Genomic DNA, 19257 nt, shown 5'->3' on the forward strand with positions numbered 1-19257 from the left:
CCCCGGGGGGATGGCCACGTCGCAATCACTTCTCCTCTGTGCTCCTCTCGGGATCTTGGGCACGCACACACATGCACCCGGTGTGTTTTAAGCCACCGGGTCCGGGACGTGAACCACAGTCAACTACGTGGGAGTCCAGCGACATAGCCATTACGTTAACTGCTGGTCCTGAGGGAGTTCTTAAAGAGATGGTAAGCTTGAGTGGGGCCTAGTTTGCTGAATGTCCTGTTTTGGCCAGAGGGTGCTTGTGTTCATCAGAGAAAGACAGAGAGAGACAGAGGGAGCAAGTGTGAAAACACTTCCCATGGAGAATGGACATGCCGCAATCCCTTCTTTACCTGCCTCCCTGTAGCTACATTTGAGACCTGGGGTGACTCTTCTTTGAAACTGTGGAACCCTAATACTATAGCTTGATTCTATATTCTAAGCAGTTAAACTGGCTCCTGTAAGAAAGCATGTTCAGAAATGAAGTAGATGCCTTACAAATGAGCATTTGAAACCCAACTCTTAAAAAGGAACAATTACTAGAATACTACCAGCAATAACTATTCTAATTCAGCAGCAACTTTTTAAAAGTTTTACTGATCCATAATTTATATACAGTAAACTGTATAGATTTGAAGTGCGAATTTGGTAAGTGTTGACACGTTTATACCTGTGAAATCACCACCATCAAGATATTGAACATGTCCATTGTTCCAAAAGGTTGTGCCCTTGTTAATGCCTTTTCTTTTTTGGTGAAAGGTTTTTGCTATAGGGCGCGTGCGCTCACCAGACAGACAGACAGACAGAGAGAGAGATAGAAAGTGAGAAATCACCACTCGGGGAATGGCCATGCCACAATCCCTTCTCCTCCATTCTCCTCTCGGGATCTTGGACACACATGCACATGTGCCCAGCGTGAGTTTAAGCCACCAGGTCCAGGACGCGAACTGCAGTCGACTACATGGAAGTCCAGCAACATAGCCATTACGCTAACTGCTGGTCCCGTTAATGCCTTACTTCTGTCCCCTCTTCAGCCAAAATTTAACACAGCTATACTAAATATAAAAATGTGAAGTGCAAGGATTTGCAAAGTCTGGCGGTTGAAGCCATGTTGGAGATATGTTGGTGCTATATGTTAATGCCTGTAATATTGTGATATAATAAGAAGCATATATACCTTGGTCTCTCCCTCTGGTTCCAGACATTAAGCTCCTAAAACCCTTGTAGACAGAGGGGCACTGGGAGACTCTTTTGTACTTGGATTTTGACCCTGGTTCCTGACACAGAGTTTTCCTAAGACCTTTGTAATTTCCTGGTGATAGGAGCATTATTCTTTTGTGCAGTGACTCTTTTTTTTTTTTTTTTTTGAGAGGTTTTTGCTATAGGGTGTGTGCGCTCGCCAGACAGACAGAGACAGAGAGACAGAAAGCGAGAAATCACCCCCCCAGGGGGGATGACCATGCCACAATCCCTTTTCCTCCATTCTCCTCTCGGGATCTTGGGCATTCACGCACACGTGCCCGGCGTGAGTTTAAGCCACCGGGTCCGGGATGCGAACCACGGTCAACTACGTGGAAGTCCAGCAACATAGCCATTATGCTAACTGCTGGTCCCTGTGCAGTGACTCTTAATGGACCTCCACATAGCCTCAAGAATGGAGCTGGCTGCCAGGGGAACCAACCATATAATTAGAGGGTTGGAACTTTTGGTTCCATCTCCTGATCTCCTGGGAGAGAGGAGGGGCTGAAAGTTGAATTGATCACCAATGGCCAATTTAATAAATTATGCCTAAGTAAGAAAACCTCCATAAAAAACTCAAAAGACCTAGATTGGGAGAACTTCTGGATTGCTGAGCTCTTGGAAGTTCCTGGAAGGTGGTGGTCCGGGAGAAGGCACGGAAGCTCCATACCCCTTCCCATAGGCCTTGCTCTATACACTTCTTCACCTGATGGTTAATGTAGAACCTTTGTAATATCCTTTATTAATAAACGTAAATAAGGCCAGCAGGTGGCATGATGGTTAAGGCCCTGGACCTTCTCACATGGCCGACCACATTTGGACCTGGTGACTTACTTTCTCACATTCCTTTTTTGTGTGTCTGTCTTTCTCTGGTCAAATTAAAATAAATGAATGAATAAATAAAATTAAGTAAATAATTCTTAAAAATAAATAAATAAACTGGTAAATATAGGTAAAGTGTTTCCCTAAGTTCTGTGAGCCCTCTTAACACATTAACTAAATGCAAGGAGGGGGTCATGGGAACCCCAGTTTGTAGCTGGTTGCTTAGAAGCATAGGTGACAGCCTACTACTTGTGATTAGTGTCTCAAGTGGAGGGACAGTCTTGTGGGACGGAGCCCTTAACCTGTGGGATTCGATGCCATCTCCAGATAGACAGTGTTAGAAATGAATTGGATTAGAGGCCGCCCAGCTGGTGTCCAGTAGAGAACTGCCCTGAACACCTGGTGTCAGAAGCGTGTTGAGTGGTGTGTGAGGGCAGAAAGGAAAAGATGGCGTGGCTTTTTGCTTCAGAGTACCCTCTTGCTTGCCATGTCTTCCTGGCTAAGAGAAGGCCCAGGGCCAGACGTCCAGCTCCCTCCACGTGTCCTGGATTTGAACCTGGTGTGTCTGGGTGTGAGCTTTGGCCGCAGTAGAGGCCTGGTAGCTCTGATTATCCTTTCACCTACTCCTCTTTCTGGCTGGGGTCCAGTCTCCGCTCTATCCAGACTGTTTGCCTTTCTGTGTCACCCTACCGTCTGAGCAGTTTGTGGCAGATTTCATGAGTCACGCAACACATGACCGAGTGTGGGTGTTGGCCTTTACCTCCCCTAGCGTGCTGGCAAATGATCTGTGGGGATGTTCGGAAAAGATTTTGGTTGGAACATATATAACAGATGAAATGGCTGTGGTATTTGGCCAGACTGAGGAGAGAGCAAACTGGAAAGGGTATGTTTCACTTAATGCCTTAAAGAATCGAGTCTATTGTATGCGGCTTCCACAGTGTGAAATGTTCAACTTTTTGATGTTTAATTTTTAAATTTATTTTGTTTTATTTTTTGCGCCACGTTCTTCTTTTTGAGAAGTCACCAAATCCTCCCAAGGGAGTCTGGCCTTGTGGCCCTGTGCTCTTTAGGAGATGCTGGTGAGCGATCTACCCTCTGGAGCCCTACGTCCACCCATGCAGAGGACCCCAGCATCACACCACTCTCAGAAAGGGAGCTGAGCCTGGGAGAAATCACTGGGGCCACTTGGAAAAGGGCTGTGGAAGTGGAAAAGACTAGAACGTGCCTGAAACCACTGTCACTGCATGTGGAGGGTGACGGCAGAGGCCACAGTACATTTCCCCCAGTGGAGCACATGTTTCTCTTTTCGTTGTTGCCATGAAGTCTGCTCCACCCACTCCCACAGCTGGCCCAGCTTAAAGCATTGCAGATGTGACCTGGCCTGACCGAGTATTTAATAGCCTTTAAACTTCCGACATTCTTGACGTCTCCTTTCCCAGCGTGAGGAACAAGGAATCATCTTCAGGGCAAATGTGGTAGGAGTTCATTACATTTCAGGGGTCCCTCGTGAAAGCCTTCTGTGCAAGAACGGGGCCGCCTGTGACTTGGATCCTCTCCTGTGTCTGCACTTGGTGTATTCATTCATTCCACAAGTGTGGCAGGCAGGAGGCACATCTGGGCAATGAAACAGTGAACAAGACATAGTCCTGCCCTCGGGGAGTGGATGGTCTCCTAGGGGAGACTGACCCCTGACAACCAGAGAATAGCCCGACCGTCTGCACTTTCCAAGTCTGCCAGTTTCTAAAGAGAGAGTGCTTATTCCATGTGGAGATTAGAAAGGGCATAGGGCAGTAGATCCAGAAGGCCTGTGGGTCCTGCCTGCCTCAGGTAGCTGACAAGGCCTTTTCTTTACCTTAGTTCCTTCTTCCATAAATGAGAGGTTTGGATCTCCATCTCCACCTATAACACCTTAAGAGTTTCTTTATTTTTTAAAATTATTTTATTTAACTTGATTTATTTTAATTTGATCAGAGGAGGAGAGAGAGAAAAAGAGAAAGCAAGCCGTCAGATCCAGGACTCGAACCATGGTTGGCCATGTGGGAGTCCAGTGTCCTTAACCACCATGCCACCTGCCGACTCCCAAAGAGTTTCTGATTCCAGGAACTCAGAGGGTGGGAGTAATATGAATGTCAGATCGGCATACACAGCACAGGGTCCTCATGGCCTGAGTGGAACATAGGACTCAATCTGCATTCTCTTGTAGTCACTGATTCTTCGGTGAGTGCTCTGTGTCCTCCCCATCCTCCATCAGCAAATCCTTCCGAGTGGCAGCTTCAGGGGATCCTGATAGGGAGTGTTGATGCGTCCCCCCAACATTTTGTTCCCAAACCACAGGGCCCTCATGTTTCCAGTGACTGTTCCCAAATACTTTCATACATAGCCCCAGTTTACCCTACATCCTTTATCTCATCTTCATACTGATTCACCATTATAACTAGTTTTAAAGATTTTTACCTTGTCTTTTTAAAGTTTGTTTATTTCACGAGACAGTGAGTAAGAGAATGAGAGAGACAGAAACAGAGAGAGCCTCCTCCCTGTCAGGGTGTTATCATGACACTTTCCCCTTTCCCCAGCCCTCCAGCTGGTCAGAACCTTGGGCGAGTGCCTGGCATGTTTCAGGTCAGCTCAGACTCTGAACCCATGTGTGCCTGCTACTGAACCTGAACCCTGTGGTGCTGCTACTGCCTGCACTACTGCAGCTGGGTCACAAATTTCCCTTGTCTTTTAAAAAAATAAATATGCATTTCACCTACTAGCATCCATTCATTCGACAAGAGCTTGTGCTAAGTCCCAGGGAGAGAGGATATACAATCCGACCCTTGGAATTCACAATGCAGTGGGAAGACAGGTCTGCAAATAACTTACCACACTCAGGGTGAGAGTGCTGCTCGCGATGAGTGGCGCTTTTGTGACCCTTGGCCAGTTAAAGCTGGCACTTGCAAGAGGAAGTGGATTTAGGAGGGATAGTATTTTTAGAGTTGTAGAAACACTTAGATAATTTTTTGCAAAGGGAGAGACTGTTTTTTACCAAGAGTGTTTTCAACAAGCTGTTAATTTGTTGGGAAAACAGCATATTTCACTTATTCAAGTTTTGTACTGCATGCTCAGCAAAAAAGAACAAGAAAGAAAAGGAAATCTACGAGAGCAAAAGGCAGTTCTGCCTTCCGCACTCTGAGAGGGCGATTGCAGTCTGAGGGCCGGTGGCTGGGCTTGAACTAGTGTGTGTTTCCGAGTACACACATCCTGCTCAACTGCGTGTGCTTAGTGATAACAACGTTTTAGTTGTTCATTTTTGGTAAAATATGACCCCTAAGTATAAGCCAATTACCGCTATTGGTCCCAGTTTCCAAAGGCAATTTAAAAAATTCCTATTTACATTTAATGGTTGTTTAAATATATAGAAAATAGCACAAACTTTTCACAAACTAACTACACTTGAGTACAAGCACTCCAGGTCAAAAACACAGTGTCTTACCAGCACTTAAAATTATTTAATTTTATTTATTACCATTTTTTTTTTTTAATTTGACCAGAGAGAGACTGAGAGAGAGAAGGGAGAGTGAGAAAAAGAAGCCACCAGGTCTGGGATCTAAACTGTGGTCAGCCATGTGGGAGTCCAGCGCCTTAACCACCATGCCACCTGCTGGTCCCAGTTTTGCTTATTTTTAATATATATAAATATATATTATATAATATATAAATATGTCCACTTCTGTGAATGGCTTCTTTCAGGCAGTGTCATATTTTTGTGATTCGTGTATGTCATGGCATGTAATCATACTCTGTTTACTACAGAATGGTATTGTACTATGGGAACATACCATGGTTGTTTTTTCAATCCATTCTTTTTTAAAATTTTAGACAGAGTCTCACTATATGTCAACCCTCCTGCCTCAGTCTCCTAAAAGTGGCTGCGGCTACGGGTGCACACCAGTGTGCCCTGCTTTGAGGGTGGGCTGGGAATCGAGCCTGGGACTCCTGTGTGGCCACAGCCTGGTGAGCAGCAGCACCAGCCAGTGTGCCCTACCACAGCTGAGCCAATCCTTTCTATCCTCGATAGGCATGTGGGTGGTTTCCAGATTCTAGCTGTTATAAAGGGTATTGCTGTAAACATTCTCGTCTGTGTCTTTTGATGACAGACACATTTCTGTTGGGTGTAATCCTGGGAGAAACGCTAGGTCTAAGGTTGGCCTGAGCTTCGGTAGATAGTGCCTAATGGTTTCCTAAGGGGGAAACGCTAGGTCTAAGGTTGGCCTGAGCTTCAGTAGATGGTGCCTGATGGTTTCCTAAGGGTTTGGACCAGTTCAGGAGTTGCTCTACATCCTTTCCGACATGTGATATTTTCAGTCTTTTTAAATGTATTTTATTCTGATGGGTAATTCTGTCTTGAGAACATAATCCATACATACAGATTTCTTTTTCTATTTTTTTTTTTTTGAGAGGTTTTCACTATAGGGCGTGTGTGCTCCCCACAGAAAGACAGAGACAGAGAGATAGAAAGTGAGAAAGCACCCCTCCAGGGGGGATAGCCACACCGCAATCCCTTCTCCTCCATTCTCCTCTCGGGATCTTGGGCACGCATGCACATGCGCCTGGTGTGAGTTTAAGCCGCCGGGTCCAGGACTTGAACTGTGGTCAACTACATGGGAGTCCAGCGACATAGCCATTACGCTAACTGCTGGTCCCCATATATACAGATTTCTCTCGTGATTCTCTTTTGGGTTTCAGACTCATGTATTGGATCTCATCTGATGGGGGATGGGCGTGAGTATGAAGAATGATGTGGGGGAGGTCCTGGAGAAAGTGCCCACTGATCTGATTCTGGGGGTAAGGAACTAGCCAGGGGAAGAGAAAAAGAAGTGCCCCTGGGTAAAGAAACAGTACCCTGGGAGATACACAGAGCCCCACGTGTGGAGCACACCTGGCAAGACTTGAGGAACTGCATGTCTGAAGCTCAGCTTGGAGAGGAGGGAGAGCCCTGTTGAGGCAAGCAGGGGACAGAGCACACCCCCACAGATAATATTGTATGGCAGGTGGATTTAACGCCTCTAGACTCACAGAAGTAGATCTCGGGCCAGTTCGAGCAATTTGTGTGTGGGTGATGAGAGAAGGGAAAGGAGGGGCAGTAACCAATCCCACTGCTCTTTGCTTGACCGGGGAGTCCTGAGTCTGAGGAAGCCACATGGGTATAAACACAGCAGCATGGGGAGCTCCTCAGCTGTAATCTTTACTAAGCGGTTTGGGCATCATTCTCCCATCTCTTCAGAGTATTCGGTCCAAAGTGGAGCTGTCCGTCTGGGATCAGCCTGAGGATCTTAATCTCTTCTTCACCGCTACCTGCCAAGATGGTGTATCCTACCCTGGTCAGAGGAAGTGTGAGGGCCTGAAAATCGGGGACACGGTAAGTTCTCACCCAGCTTATACAAGCACTTAATTAGCATTGGTCATCAGTCTTTGGCTTTTGCTAACTTTTGAGACTTAGAATTCTTTAAGAGTTTGTATTCTGTCTTCTAATTCAACATGTTCCTAAGCCTGTTCTGTGTTGTATATTTGAAGTCTCAGGTCGACTTGTTAAAGTGCTCTGATCAACAGGCCACTGTGCATTGCTATGTAAAGCATGCTCAGTGTGACATTGTGCCCTGGGTGTTTTAAAACATTATCATCTTAGATTGATAGGGATGTGATCAGGAAGAAGTATATAGCAGGGATCTAAGACAGTTGACTCTCTTCCCTAATTTTCTGCAACTAACTCTGTGCCTTGGGTAATCTGACTTTTCCTCTCTGTAAAATATGAAGAAAGCCATCCACTTATTCTGATTTGGTGAGATGGGGTGGATGACTCTACGGCAATGAAGAGCACAGATGTCGTATCCAGGTTAAATGGATATAGATGACCGAGGTAAAGATGTGTACCTGTGTGCCAAGCCAAGGTTATGGGGGGTGGGAACAGGAATTACATATGGGCGCCAAAAACACAGGTGCAAATGCTGGCACGGAGGCAGGAGACATGATGGGGAGCTCTCTGCTGATCACCCACAGAGCTCCGCCAGTAGACACAGACCATGCAGTGCAACTTTGGCTAGCTTTGTTGACAGTTCCATTGCTCAGAAAGTAGAAGGGCAGTAAGAGAGCGTTCTCTTCCATGCTTAAAAGGATCTGATTGGAAACAGAAATATTGTAGAGACCTTCAAACATATGGGTATATCCTCTTGGCACTGATCAGCACTAACAATGGCCGAGGTGGAGATAAGTCAGTATATCCCTGGTTCTAGGGAAAGCAATGTGGCTAAGCCCCAGCAGGGGTCTTCTGGTGTCTTCTCACATTCCTCCTTGGATCCTCTCACCCGCTTAGCCTCCTTCACAATTGCCCTTTGCCCACTTTACAATACACAGGCTTACCTCCTGTCTTTCCAAACCTTACAGTGCTCCCTGCCCCCACAACACAGGGAAGATGAAAACTATGGCTTGAAATTGAGAAAGTGAAGGGTTCTAATGACTAACATCCTTTCCTATGATGGGCTGTTTCCAAGTTTTTTTTTTTGCTTTTAACAAACCTGAAAGAAGGTCTAATCAAGTCAGATAATAAGTCATTACCAATGAGTATTTATCTCAAAAGGCACTCATAGAACAAAATTGCCATTCCCATCTTCTTATTCATGTGAATACTTTTTTTGTGCTTAAATCTCTATATTCCTGAAACTGATCCATATAACGGATGCTTATCCCTGTCCTATTTAGCAGTATATTATTTCACATATGTATAATGAGGGGTAAAGCTTTCTCTTATTGAAAGGCACTTCCAATAAACTTTCATTTTTGATAATTGTTAAAAATTGCAATATACTTATGTTTCCGATCAGTTATAGTGATTATTCAATCTAAATGGGTGTTAAATATTAAAACCTTGGGAACCAGCAGTTAGCGTAATGTCTATGTCGCTGGACTCCCACGTAGTCGACCGTGGTTCGCGTCCCGGACCCGGTGGCTTAAAACTCACGCCGGGTGCGTGTGCGTGCCCAAGATCCCGAGAGGAGAATGGAGGAGAAGGGATTGCGGCGTGACCATCCCCCGCTGGGGGGTGATTTCTCGCTTTCTGTCTCTATGTCTCTCTCTGTCTGTCTGGCGAGTGCACATGCCCTATAGCAAAAATCTCTCCAAAAAAAAAAAAATTAAAACCTTATGGTTACAATAGTTAGAGACAGGAAGAGCACACCAATAACGTGAGTAAAAGCTGTGGACTCTGGCTGGAATGTTTAGTGCTGTATGTCAGGAAAGCTGAAGAACAATGCAAGAAATTCACCTAAACGAGGAGCATTTACTTGGAGAAATAGGCACAATGGAAGAGAGATGAAAAAGGAGGCTGGGCTGTCGGATCAAGGATACGTAACATGCACAGAGACACCAGCTTGCAGGAAGGCTCGACAGTTTAGTGACATCCTTGTGCCTAAGACAAACAGTGTGGGTTGACAGCAGCATAGTGGGTGGATTTGTAGCTGAGTGGACATGCTTTCTAAGAGTGCTGATAACGTCCACCAGAGCGAGGGCTCGATGGAGAGCCCGTGTTTCCTGTCTGTGTTTATTATTGGTTTGCGTTGAACTCATGGAAGACCTGTTTATCAACTGCGGGAAGGTCACAGAGCTGGACAAACAGCTTATTTTGTAAAGCAGGAAAACCAAGATTTAAAAATACTTTTACAATCGAGCTGGCTTGAAATCATCAGAATGAGTATCTTATATTTAGTTCAGAATAGTTGTAGGATATCGCAAACTCAATTTGATAGCAAAAAGAAAACATCCAGCAGGTTCTAGTGGCTCAATGGCCCAGTGTGACTAAACAACGTGGCTTAAAAAAATAGCAACAACAGTTGTGGCTACATTACTAGAAGAATTTTGAAACCCCAGAAATTAATGCTCAGATAGCATCTGCAGTTCTATATTTAGTTCTTTTTTTTTTTTTTTTTTTTAAGGAAAAGTGACAAGCAACTATTATGATAAATTATCTAGAAAGCAGGAAGGTCAAAGGAATGGTTGGTTTGTTGATAATAAGAGCATGTGGTCAGAGCTCTTTCTGGATGTGACAAGCTGAGGACAAATTTATGTTGCCTTAAATGAAGAAGGAAAATCATGAGATTATCAGTGTCCCTTGTGGAACCCAAGGAGCAAACGCATTTAGTCTCAAAAGGCACTGGGAACGAACCAGGCCGTGGGAAATTCTGTGCTCCCTGCCTGGTTCCCTGTCTTCCAGAAACATAGGGGGATGCTGTCCAGGTGTCAGAAAGAGAAACATTATTCATGTTGACAGCTGAGAAACACCGAGGCACGGAGAATTAATTGCCCAAGGTGCACAGCCAGTCTGGGTCACAGCGGGAATTGAAAGCCGGAGCTTTCTGGTTCTGAAGCCAGCCCCCTCTCTACAGCACCTTCCCTGGCTTCTTGGTGCTCAAGGTTCCCACTTCTTTTAAAGGGCTTGCATCAGACCCAGTCATGGTGGTGCAGGCGGAAAGGCACCACTGTGCAATACCAGAACCATACGAGGCCAGGATTCGGATCCCAGACTGACCTGAACACGCCAGGCTCAGCAGTGAGCCTGTGACCCTGCTGGCTGGGGGGCTGCAGTGGAAGGAGCTCAGCAGGCTGTCAGGGTGGCCCCCCCCACACACACAATAAGTAAATCAATAAAATAATCCCGAAAGGTCTGGTATCAGAAGAGTGCGATGACGAGGCACAGGAGCCTGCCTGGAGAGAACAGGTGGTTGAGTGCCTTTGTGCCCCTGACGGTATTCGGTTCACTCCACCTGTGGCTTAGGTGGGAACGCACTGTTCTCACTGCTGAGGTTCGGGCCTGTGAGAGGCCTGCCCAAGCTCACTCAGCTAATGAGCAAAGCAAACGGTGAAACTACCTGTTAACATTGCCTGTTACAGAGGGAGGCCTGGTTGTTGCCGTTTACTGGGAACTTACAGTGCACCCAAGACTGGTAGGGGCTTCACAGCTCTTTTCTCTGCTTAGCACAGCAGCTTTGGAAGGCAGCTACCACTTCCCCATTTTGTGTGCAAGAGCCGAGGCTCAAAAGGGGACCAGAGAAACTTACCTGCCCATGAGCCCCAAGCAGCAGGAGTCAAATCTGAGGTGACTGACACTAGTCCACACTGCCCTCATGCCTCATGCGATTGGAGGTGGAATTCTAAGCAGTATACGGCGGTGTCAGTGCTGCTGTGTCCAGACACTGGCGTACGGACTTTTTATGTTGCTGGGACACCTCAGACACATAGGGAGACATTGTCCAGGAGTCAGGGGAAAATTTGAAATGGCCGTTTTTCACCAAAATGCAGTCTCTGTTACGTTGGGATGATTTCTAGAGCATCTGAAACAGTAACCAAGACGACGAGTGCTTCTCTTCACCCCGGCCACCTAGGACAGCGCTTCCTTTGGGATGCGAAGGGCCAGCCCTGTGGAAGCAGCAGCAGGCACTCAGTGCGCCCTTGTGCAGGCTCTTTGTTTCTCTCCCTGTCCCAGTGTGGTCTTGCTGTCCAAGGGCCACGGTCACATGGCCCTGAGCGCCACTGCAAAGGCCGTGGGAGTTTTGTTTTCTGCAGATGAAGACAGGCTGGCAGCAAGCGTGGCCACTCTGCTCGTCAGAGCTGGGCATGACGCTGTCACTACGGCCAAGCCAGGCCATGTAGGCCACAAGGGGTGAGTTCTCTTGAGGGTCTTGGAGACAGTGTGGGTGGAACTGGCTCCCTGGTTTGTGGGTCTCAGTGCAGGATGGAATCATGGAGTGCATGCTCAGAATTATGAAGAGTTTCAAGGAACAGCCACGGCAGAACATTAGACTAAGCATGGACCCTTCTGAGCAGTGCGTGTCCCTCCACAGGCACACTCCCACAGAGCCATCCCTGGCTCGCGGGATTAGGGGACTCTCCCTCAATCCCCTCTTTGATAAAGAACTGGGGTCTGTCAATTCTTCTGATTCCTAAGACAGAAAGGGGTGCACTTCTGGTTGGGACTAGTCTGAATTTCTGTTTCTTCTTCTTTTTTTAGAGTTTTTTGCAATAGGGCACATGTGCTCATCCGAGAGACAGAGACAGAGATAGTGGGAGGAGAAAGTGAAAAATTACCCCCGGGAGGAATGGCCACGCCACAGTCCCTTCTCCATTCTCCTCTTGGGATCTTGGGCATGCACATACACGCACCAGGCATGAGTTTTAAGCCACTGGATCTGGTCAGCCATGTAAGAGTCCAGCAGCGTAGTCACTCCACCATCTGTTGGCCCCAAATCTAAATTTCTTAACACCTGCCCAAGAAGGCAAACTGAATCTCAGCTCTCTGGACGAACCCTCTTTCCCAGAGTTTACATCTGGGCTGCAGTAGCCAGGTGTGCTGTGGACATTTGTCCCAAGAACATGACTTTCAGAACTTGCCTTTGACTGTGCTGAAACCCACTCATGCTCAGTAAATGCGTATGTGCTGCAGACAGTGCTCCCCCAGGATGTAAGATGATGCAGACAAGTCAGGGCCCCAGAGTCTGGTAGGGGTAAAGAGCACACATTCAAGTCCACCCATGGTGCTGTAGAAAGCCCCAGGAAGACGGGACCAGCATGGCAGAGGGGACGCTGTTGAGCAGAGGCTCAGAGGATGAGTAGGAGTTGCCCAGACATAGAAGGGAGCATGAGATGGTCCGTTGTTGGACATAGCATGTGCAGAGCAAGGGAGCTCCACCCTCCTGCAAACAGAAAGCCACTGAGAGTAACAGCCATGAGGTGACAGGAGTGGGTTTGAGAATGAGGGGATGTGACTGGCTTGGGCCACACTGGTGCAACATACATGCCAAGCCAAGGGATCTGGCCATTATTTGGCATGTGGCTCTTGCCATTCTCTGGTGCCGTGTGTTTGGAGGACATGGCAAGAGTAGGAAAAGTAGCCAAGTTCAGCTGTCATCAGGTATCCCGGGGTGCAGTCGATGGATGACACGGCCCCCTCATCATGTGGAGGCAGCCTCAGGACAGCTGGGTGAAGTGGCAGCCAGGTGGTTCTCACTTCCTCATAATTCCAGCTTCCTGCAGAGGTGGTGGAGGGCCAGGCAGCACAGGCAGTGGTTCTGTGACGACCCTGTGTTCTCTGGGTCAAGACATCTGTCCAATGAGAAACTGGAGAGGTGGTGGGAGAGGAGGAAGGGACAGGGATGTCCTCAAAGAGAAATTCTCCTTAAATAAAAACTTGAAAGCCCCAAAATCCAGTGAGGTGCTGCAACAATTTTAGACGTTTCCCTGATTTTTCTCCCTTGATCCTAACATCAACAAGGGCTGACCAAGTAGACCCCGCCACTGGGAGTTGGCTTTCTCATTAACTAGCATTGACAAATCAGTATGCAAGTGGCTGCTGTGGGGCTAACACTAAGGCCCAGTACAAAGGACCCAGTGAGCCCGTCATGGGCTTCCCACGCCCTCCCACCCCATGCCTGTCCACTCCTCTGGAGCTCCATGCCCTGTGCCCATCCCAGCTCTTTGTTCCATTGAGCTCCGAGTGGACTTGGCATCCGCATAGCCCATGGTTTGGTGGGTTTGGGTGGGGGCTGGGCAGCCCTTGTGAAAGGGTGGATCAGGCCAGCGGCCCTGCAGAGAACCAGGAGCATCCCAATGAGGTTTAAACAACGAGACTGGGCGGGAGGGCGATTGTGTCTGTGACCTTCCTCTGGAATCTCCAAGAGGGCCAATGAAGTCTCCAGGAAGTGGGAGACCTCAGCAGTCGGGGAGAGAAGCAAGGAGGCCTAATTCCAGCTGCCTCCTAACCTCTCTGGATTCTGTCCTAACTCGACAGGGGAGACATACTCTCCGGATGGAGGAGTAAGCTAACAGATGTACTTGCTGTTCCTGAAGTGCATTCCTGTGCCCAGCAGGAGCGAAGGCCCAGGGCTGAGGTCAACAGCGCTGTTCTGGGTTATCAGGCAGCTGCGTGCATGCTGGGCTGCATGGGGCCAGACAGCCCCTCAGCTGGACCAAAGCCTTGGCTGAGGACGGCTGCCAGGGCTTGCTTGAGGCCCAGCCAGGAGGAGTGCCGAAGGGCTGCTATATCCTGGAGTATCTGGGTGCCTGCCCTGAGTCAGGGCTCCCGACCCCTTTACTTACTCCCAGGCAAACACAGACACATCAGCAAGACTCCGGAGATGTGTTACAGTTCTGTGGTTACTTTATGCCTAGACACAGGCACTTTTTTTTTTTTTTTTTTTTTTGGAGAGGTTTTTGCTATAGGGCGCATGCGCTCGCCAGACAGACAGAGAGAGACAGAAAGCGAGAAATCACCCCCAGGGGAGATGGCCATGCCTCAATCCCTTCTCCTCATCTTGGGCACTCACACACACATGCCCGGCGTGAGTTTAAGCAACCGGGTCCGGGACTCGAACCGCAGTCGACTACGTGGGAGTCCAGCGACATAGCCATTACGCTAACTGCTGGTCTCTCGACACAGGCACGTTTTCATGGGAGGAGGTTGTACTCACAGAAGGACACTCCCCACAGCCTTTTCATCATGAGATGCTTTTCGCTCTTGGTCCAGTTATTGCTTTGTAGTTAATTCCGTTTCCGACCTACAGATACCTTTGTGGGACAGAGACGTTTTCATTTAACATGGTAAACAGTAGCCCTAGGAAGTCAAGCAGGTCCCTGTTTCTCTTTTGGCTCAGAAGGGAGGTGTGGCGTCAACTCCTCAAAGGCTCCATTCACCTCTGCATTCTTTTTTTAAGGATTTTGCACTAGAGCATGTGCACTTGCCAGAGAGACTAAGAGTGAGTAAGAGAGAAAGTGAGAAATCACTCACCCAGGGGGATGGTCACACTATAATCCCTTCTCCATTTTCCTCCTGGGACTTGGGGCACGCATGCACATGCGCCTGGCATGAACTTCAAGCCACCATGTCTAGGACTTGAACTGCTGCTGGCCATGTGAGAGTCCAACACTTTAACCACCACACCACTTGTGGGCCCCCACCTCTGCTTTTTTAATAGCCCCACAGATGGCTTCTATCAGGCTCAGCCCTGACCCCTCCCATATGCAGGCTCAGATCATTCCCAGCACAAAGCAGAAAATTAGAAGAATTGGAGGTTGCAACGAAGCGGTCCCTGCAGTAAGCCAGGCTAGCTCCCCTCTTACCCAGATGTACAAACCTGGTGTCTACCTCCTTCCCCTACCAGGAGGTGACGTGCTAAAGAGAGCATAGCGGGGTTCTAGGCCCAGCCCAGCTCTCACCTGCGTGTGCCCGGGACTAAGCTCGGATCCCACCAGACCCATTTTCTCCTTGGTAGATGAGGATGCCTCCTTCTAGGGGTATAAAAGAAATGCTCGTGGAAATGTCCCACAGAGGCCTGGTATAGCGAGGCGCTTGGAGACTGGTAGCTGTTAGTGCCGTCAGTGGCAGATTTCAGAGCCTGGTGGATTCCCATCCCGTTTCTTTACTTTGAAAGCCTCTGTGCACGTTGGGGCCTTAGAACTCAGCCTTGAGCTTGCTTTCGCAGTCTCTGCTATTTCTCTTCTCCCACCCTCTCACATAGGGATGGAGGATGAGGTGGAGCTAGTCCCACTGTTTGCAGCTGGCGTGGTCCTTCCAGAGTCTTCTGGCCTGGACTCTGGTCATTGTTTCCGTCTCCTGTTAAGCCTTGGGGCTAATGCCAAGTCCCGGGTGTCTTGTCTAGTCCCCTAGAACCATGGCTTGCTGCCAGGCAGGACTTTCCCTAGGACATAGAGAGCCAGGTCTGTTCTCAGTCCCACAATGCCCTCACCCTCCCACCTCACGGTGTCGCTAGATGTCACAAAATCTGCAGAGAAGCCTTTTAGAACTAGTGAAGATTTCAAAATGACATTGATCTATAGAAAAGAACATTGAGAAACATATTTTCAATGTTACATGGCTTGCTGCCAGGCAGGACTTTCCCTAGGACATAGAGAGCCAGGTCTGTTCTCAGTCCCACAATGCCCTCACCCTCCCACCTCACGGTGTCGCTAGATGTCACAAAATCTGCAGAGAAGCCTTTTAGAACTAGTGAAGATTTCAAAATGACATTGATCTATAGAAAAGAACATTGAGAAACATATTTTCAATGTTATCCAAAGGACTTTTAGAACTAGTGAAGATTTCAAAATGACAGGGATCTGTAGAAAAGAACATTGAGAAAAATATTTTCAATGTTCTCCAAAGGAAAAAAAATACCTCTAAAGTACCCCTAGTAAAGCAGGTTACTGATGACTGTAATAATTAGTTTTGGGGCCAGATGTTGGTGCAGTGGTAAAATGCGGTGCTCTGTGAGGCTGACCCACGTGGGAAAGTTTCTGGGTTCATGTCTGGAAGCCTCCCTGAGTACACCAGGCACATGTGTGCCCAGGGCAGGCTGGGGGTGGATTGTGGCATCCAGACCCTTTTCGGGGTGCTCTCTATCTGTCTTGCTCATAGAAGAAAGAAGGAAACCTTTAAGAGTAAAATAAAATGAAAATCAACTTTATTCCACCAGATAATAGAATTAAAGCAGTTCCTAGCCCATTCTAGGCTTCAGGATGATCTAAAAAGCCTTTTGAAAACTAAAGCCCTCTGGGCCAAGACATGGTGAGTGAGTTTATGGAGTGAACTGTTCAGGGGGCCAGGGAGAGCCCCCATTCCGGAGAGGCACATCATGCTGGCATCTATCAGGGCATGACCGCTCCCTGTCTGTGGGTCAGACCGAGCCTCATGCTTAGTCGTCTTCCACCGCGGACTGTACTGGTGGGCATCTTGGACACACCACCATATGCCACCAGCTAGGGCCACCTTGCTGCCTGTTTCCATGGCAACCCACGAGCAGCTCCAAAGCTAGAAACACTTCCTTACATGTTTTGTTTGAAAAGAAAAAGCCTGTCCAGCTGTGTGGTGCATTTCCCCCGATGACGCCTCTTCTATGAGACCTTGGCACCAAGGCTGCCTGTGAAAGAGGCAGCCGGGAGAATCACTGGCAGAGGACTTGGGGATGGGGGCTCCTGGGTGTCTGCAAAGAGGGCTCAGGAGTCAGCAATCGAGAGGGGCAAGTGGCACCCCCAGGTGGGCACCTCGGACAGGGAGTGCCACCGTGCATCCAGTGTGATGCCTGACTCAGGCGTGCCCTGTGAGTGTTGAACGGGGAGGGCAGAGGCGAGGAGAGAAGTGCGCTTGAGTGAGCATCCTTGCAGCTTTCTGCAGAGCCCCGTCTCTCAGGGTCATGAGGATGAAGAGGTAATGACCGTTAAAGAACCAAGTGTGATGTGGCCAGACGTGAGCTCGCTGCATGCTCTCTCTCTGTAGGGGCAGGGGCTGCCCCCTTCGAGGTCTCGTCCTAGTTTGGCCACCTCAGTGCCTCTCCCTGTGAGTACAGAAGGGGTGGGGTTGGCAGCTGCTCTTCCACAAGGCCTTCGGCTGTGCTCGTCCAGGCTGGGGCAGGAGGCCTATGCAGATCCCCGGGCGGTCCCAACTCACGGTGGCCACGATGTCTCCTCCCTTCCTTCCGCCTAGGCTTCCTTCGAGGTGTCAGTGGAGGCTCGGAGCTGCCCCGGCAGAGCTGTGGAGCACACGTTTGCCCTGCGGCCCGTGGGATTCCGGGACAGCCTGGAGGTGGGGGTCACCTACAACTGCACGTGCAGCTGCAGCGCAGGGCTGGAGCCCGACAGCGCCAGGTGCAGCGGGAACGGGACTTACATCTGCGGCCTATGTGAGTGCAACCCCAGCCACCTAGGCACCAAGTGCGAGTGCCAGGAGGGGGAGAACCACAGCGTGTACCAGAACCTCTGCCGGGAGGCGGAGGGCAAGCCTCTGTGCAGCGGGCGCGGGGAGTGCAGCTGCAACCAGTGCTCCTGCTTTGAGAGCGAGTTCGGGAAGATCTACGGGCCTTTCTGCGAGTGTGACAACTTCTCCTGTGCCAGGAACAAGGGCGTCCTCTGCTCAGGTAAGTGGCCCAGCAAGCACTCTTGCTCTGAGCCAGAGTCTGGCTTGGGTGCTGGTAGGACACGCCCCTAAGCCAGCCTTTCACTCAGGTGGTGGCGGACAGTGTCACTCTCGCGGCTCTCCTGGGAGACCATAGAAGATAGGCAGGCCTTGTGGTGGGCGCGCTTGTGCTGTCTGGAAGCAGGAGGAGGCGTTGCCGTGTAACGTGGACTCTGGGAATTGGAGGGGTCTGCTGTGGGCTTCCAGCTTACTGCCCAATCCATGCCGAACGCTCTGCATGGCATTTGTTCTTGGTTACCCCCTGGGACTCCCTGGAGCTGGTAATGACCATCCCCTTGTTAGATATTGTTATTTATTTCTTGTTTCCACTCAGCGGCTTGAAACAATATGAATTTATTCTATTCCAGTTCTGGAAGTCAGGAGTCTGATATCAGTCTCATTTGACTAACAGCAAGGCATCAGCAGGGTTGCATGCTTTCTAGAAGCCCTAGGGGAGAATCCGTTTTCTTGCCTTCTCTAGCTAGTAGAGGCCACCTGTGTTGTCTGGCTGCAGCTCCTTTCTGCATTTGCAAAGCCAGCCGTGTAGCACCCTCAAACCTTGTCTAGCTGTGACCTCTGCTTCCACTGCCACACTGCTTTATGTGATGCCCCTGCCTCCCTCTTATCTACACGCTTGGGCCCCCAGGATAATTCGGGAAACATCCCTATCCCAAGATCCTCAACTTATTCACATCTGCAAAGTCCCTGCTACCATATGAAGTAGTGTAGTCACAGGTGCCAGGGATAGGATGGGAACATGTTTGGGGCTGTTACTCTGTCTGCCATAGGCGTGGTATAGAAGTTCCTCTTTATATTACATAGAAACTCGTTTCTCGGTAACTTCCATCCAGTGGTTCACATTCTAGACTCCCTCCTCCATAGGACGGCCTGGCAAACATCTGAAAACTTTGTTTCTCAGTTCCCTCTTCTTATCCAGGGTCGCTGCTCCAAGCTTTCCTCCCGTCTGGGGGCTCTGTCATTTGCTAACCTGCTTCCCAGAAGCAGCATTGCTGTCGTTCTGGGTAACAAGGGCTTGGTCCAGAGTTCATCTGAGCCTTTGCTTCCTGTGATCCGGACATTCCACATCCATTGATACATCCTAACAATACATTCCATTTTCTTTTATGTTAAACCGTTACATTACACTCTTGTGCTTGTTTTAAATTTACTACCAAAAGTTTGAGGTTTTTAATTTTTTGAATCAACTGTGATCAAACTAAGTTTTTATCACTTTTTTTTTT

At 48.7% G+C, this 19257-nt stretch overlaps 1 protein-coding gene across 1 annotated transcript in view; it reads left to right on the forward strand.

The window, feature by feature from the left end:
- ITGB5 (integrin subunit beta 5) overlaps positions 1 to 19257 on the forward strand; it is a gene marked incomplete at its 5' end in the record, with an annotated part of 125891 nt that overhangs the window by 59799 nt on the left and 46835 nt on the right. Inside the window, 2 exon segments of the mRNA XM_027774215.1 lie at positions 7313 to 7447; positions 17549 to 17978. Of these exon segments, the coding sequence (XP_027630016.1) occupies positions 7313 to 7447; positions 17549 to 17978 (565 nt within the window).

Source organism: Tupaia chinensis, unplaced genomic scaffold, assembly GCF_000334495.1.
Source record: "Tupaia chinensis unplaced genomic scaffold, TupChi_1.0 Scaffold000415_1, whole genome shotgun sequence".
Taxonomy (NCBI): Eukaryota; Metazoa; Chordata; class Mammalia; order Scandentia; family Tupaiidae; genus Tupaia; species Tupaia belangeri.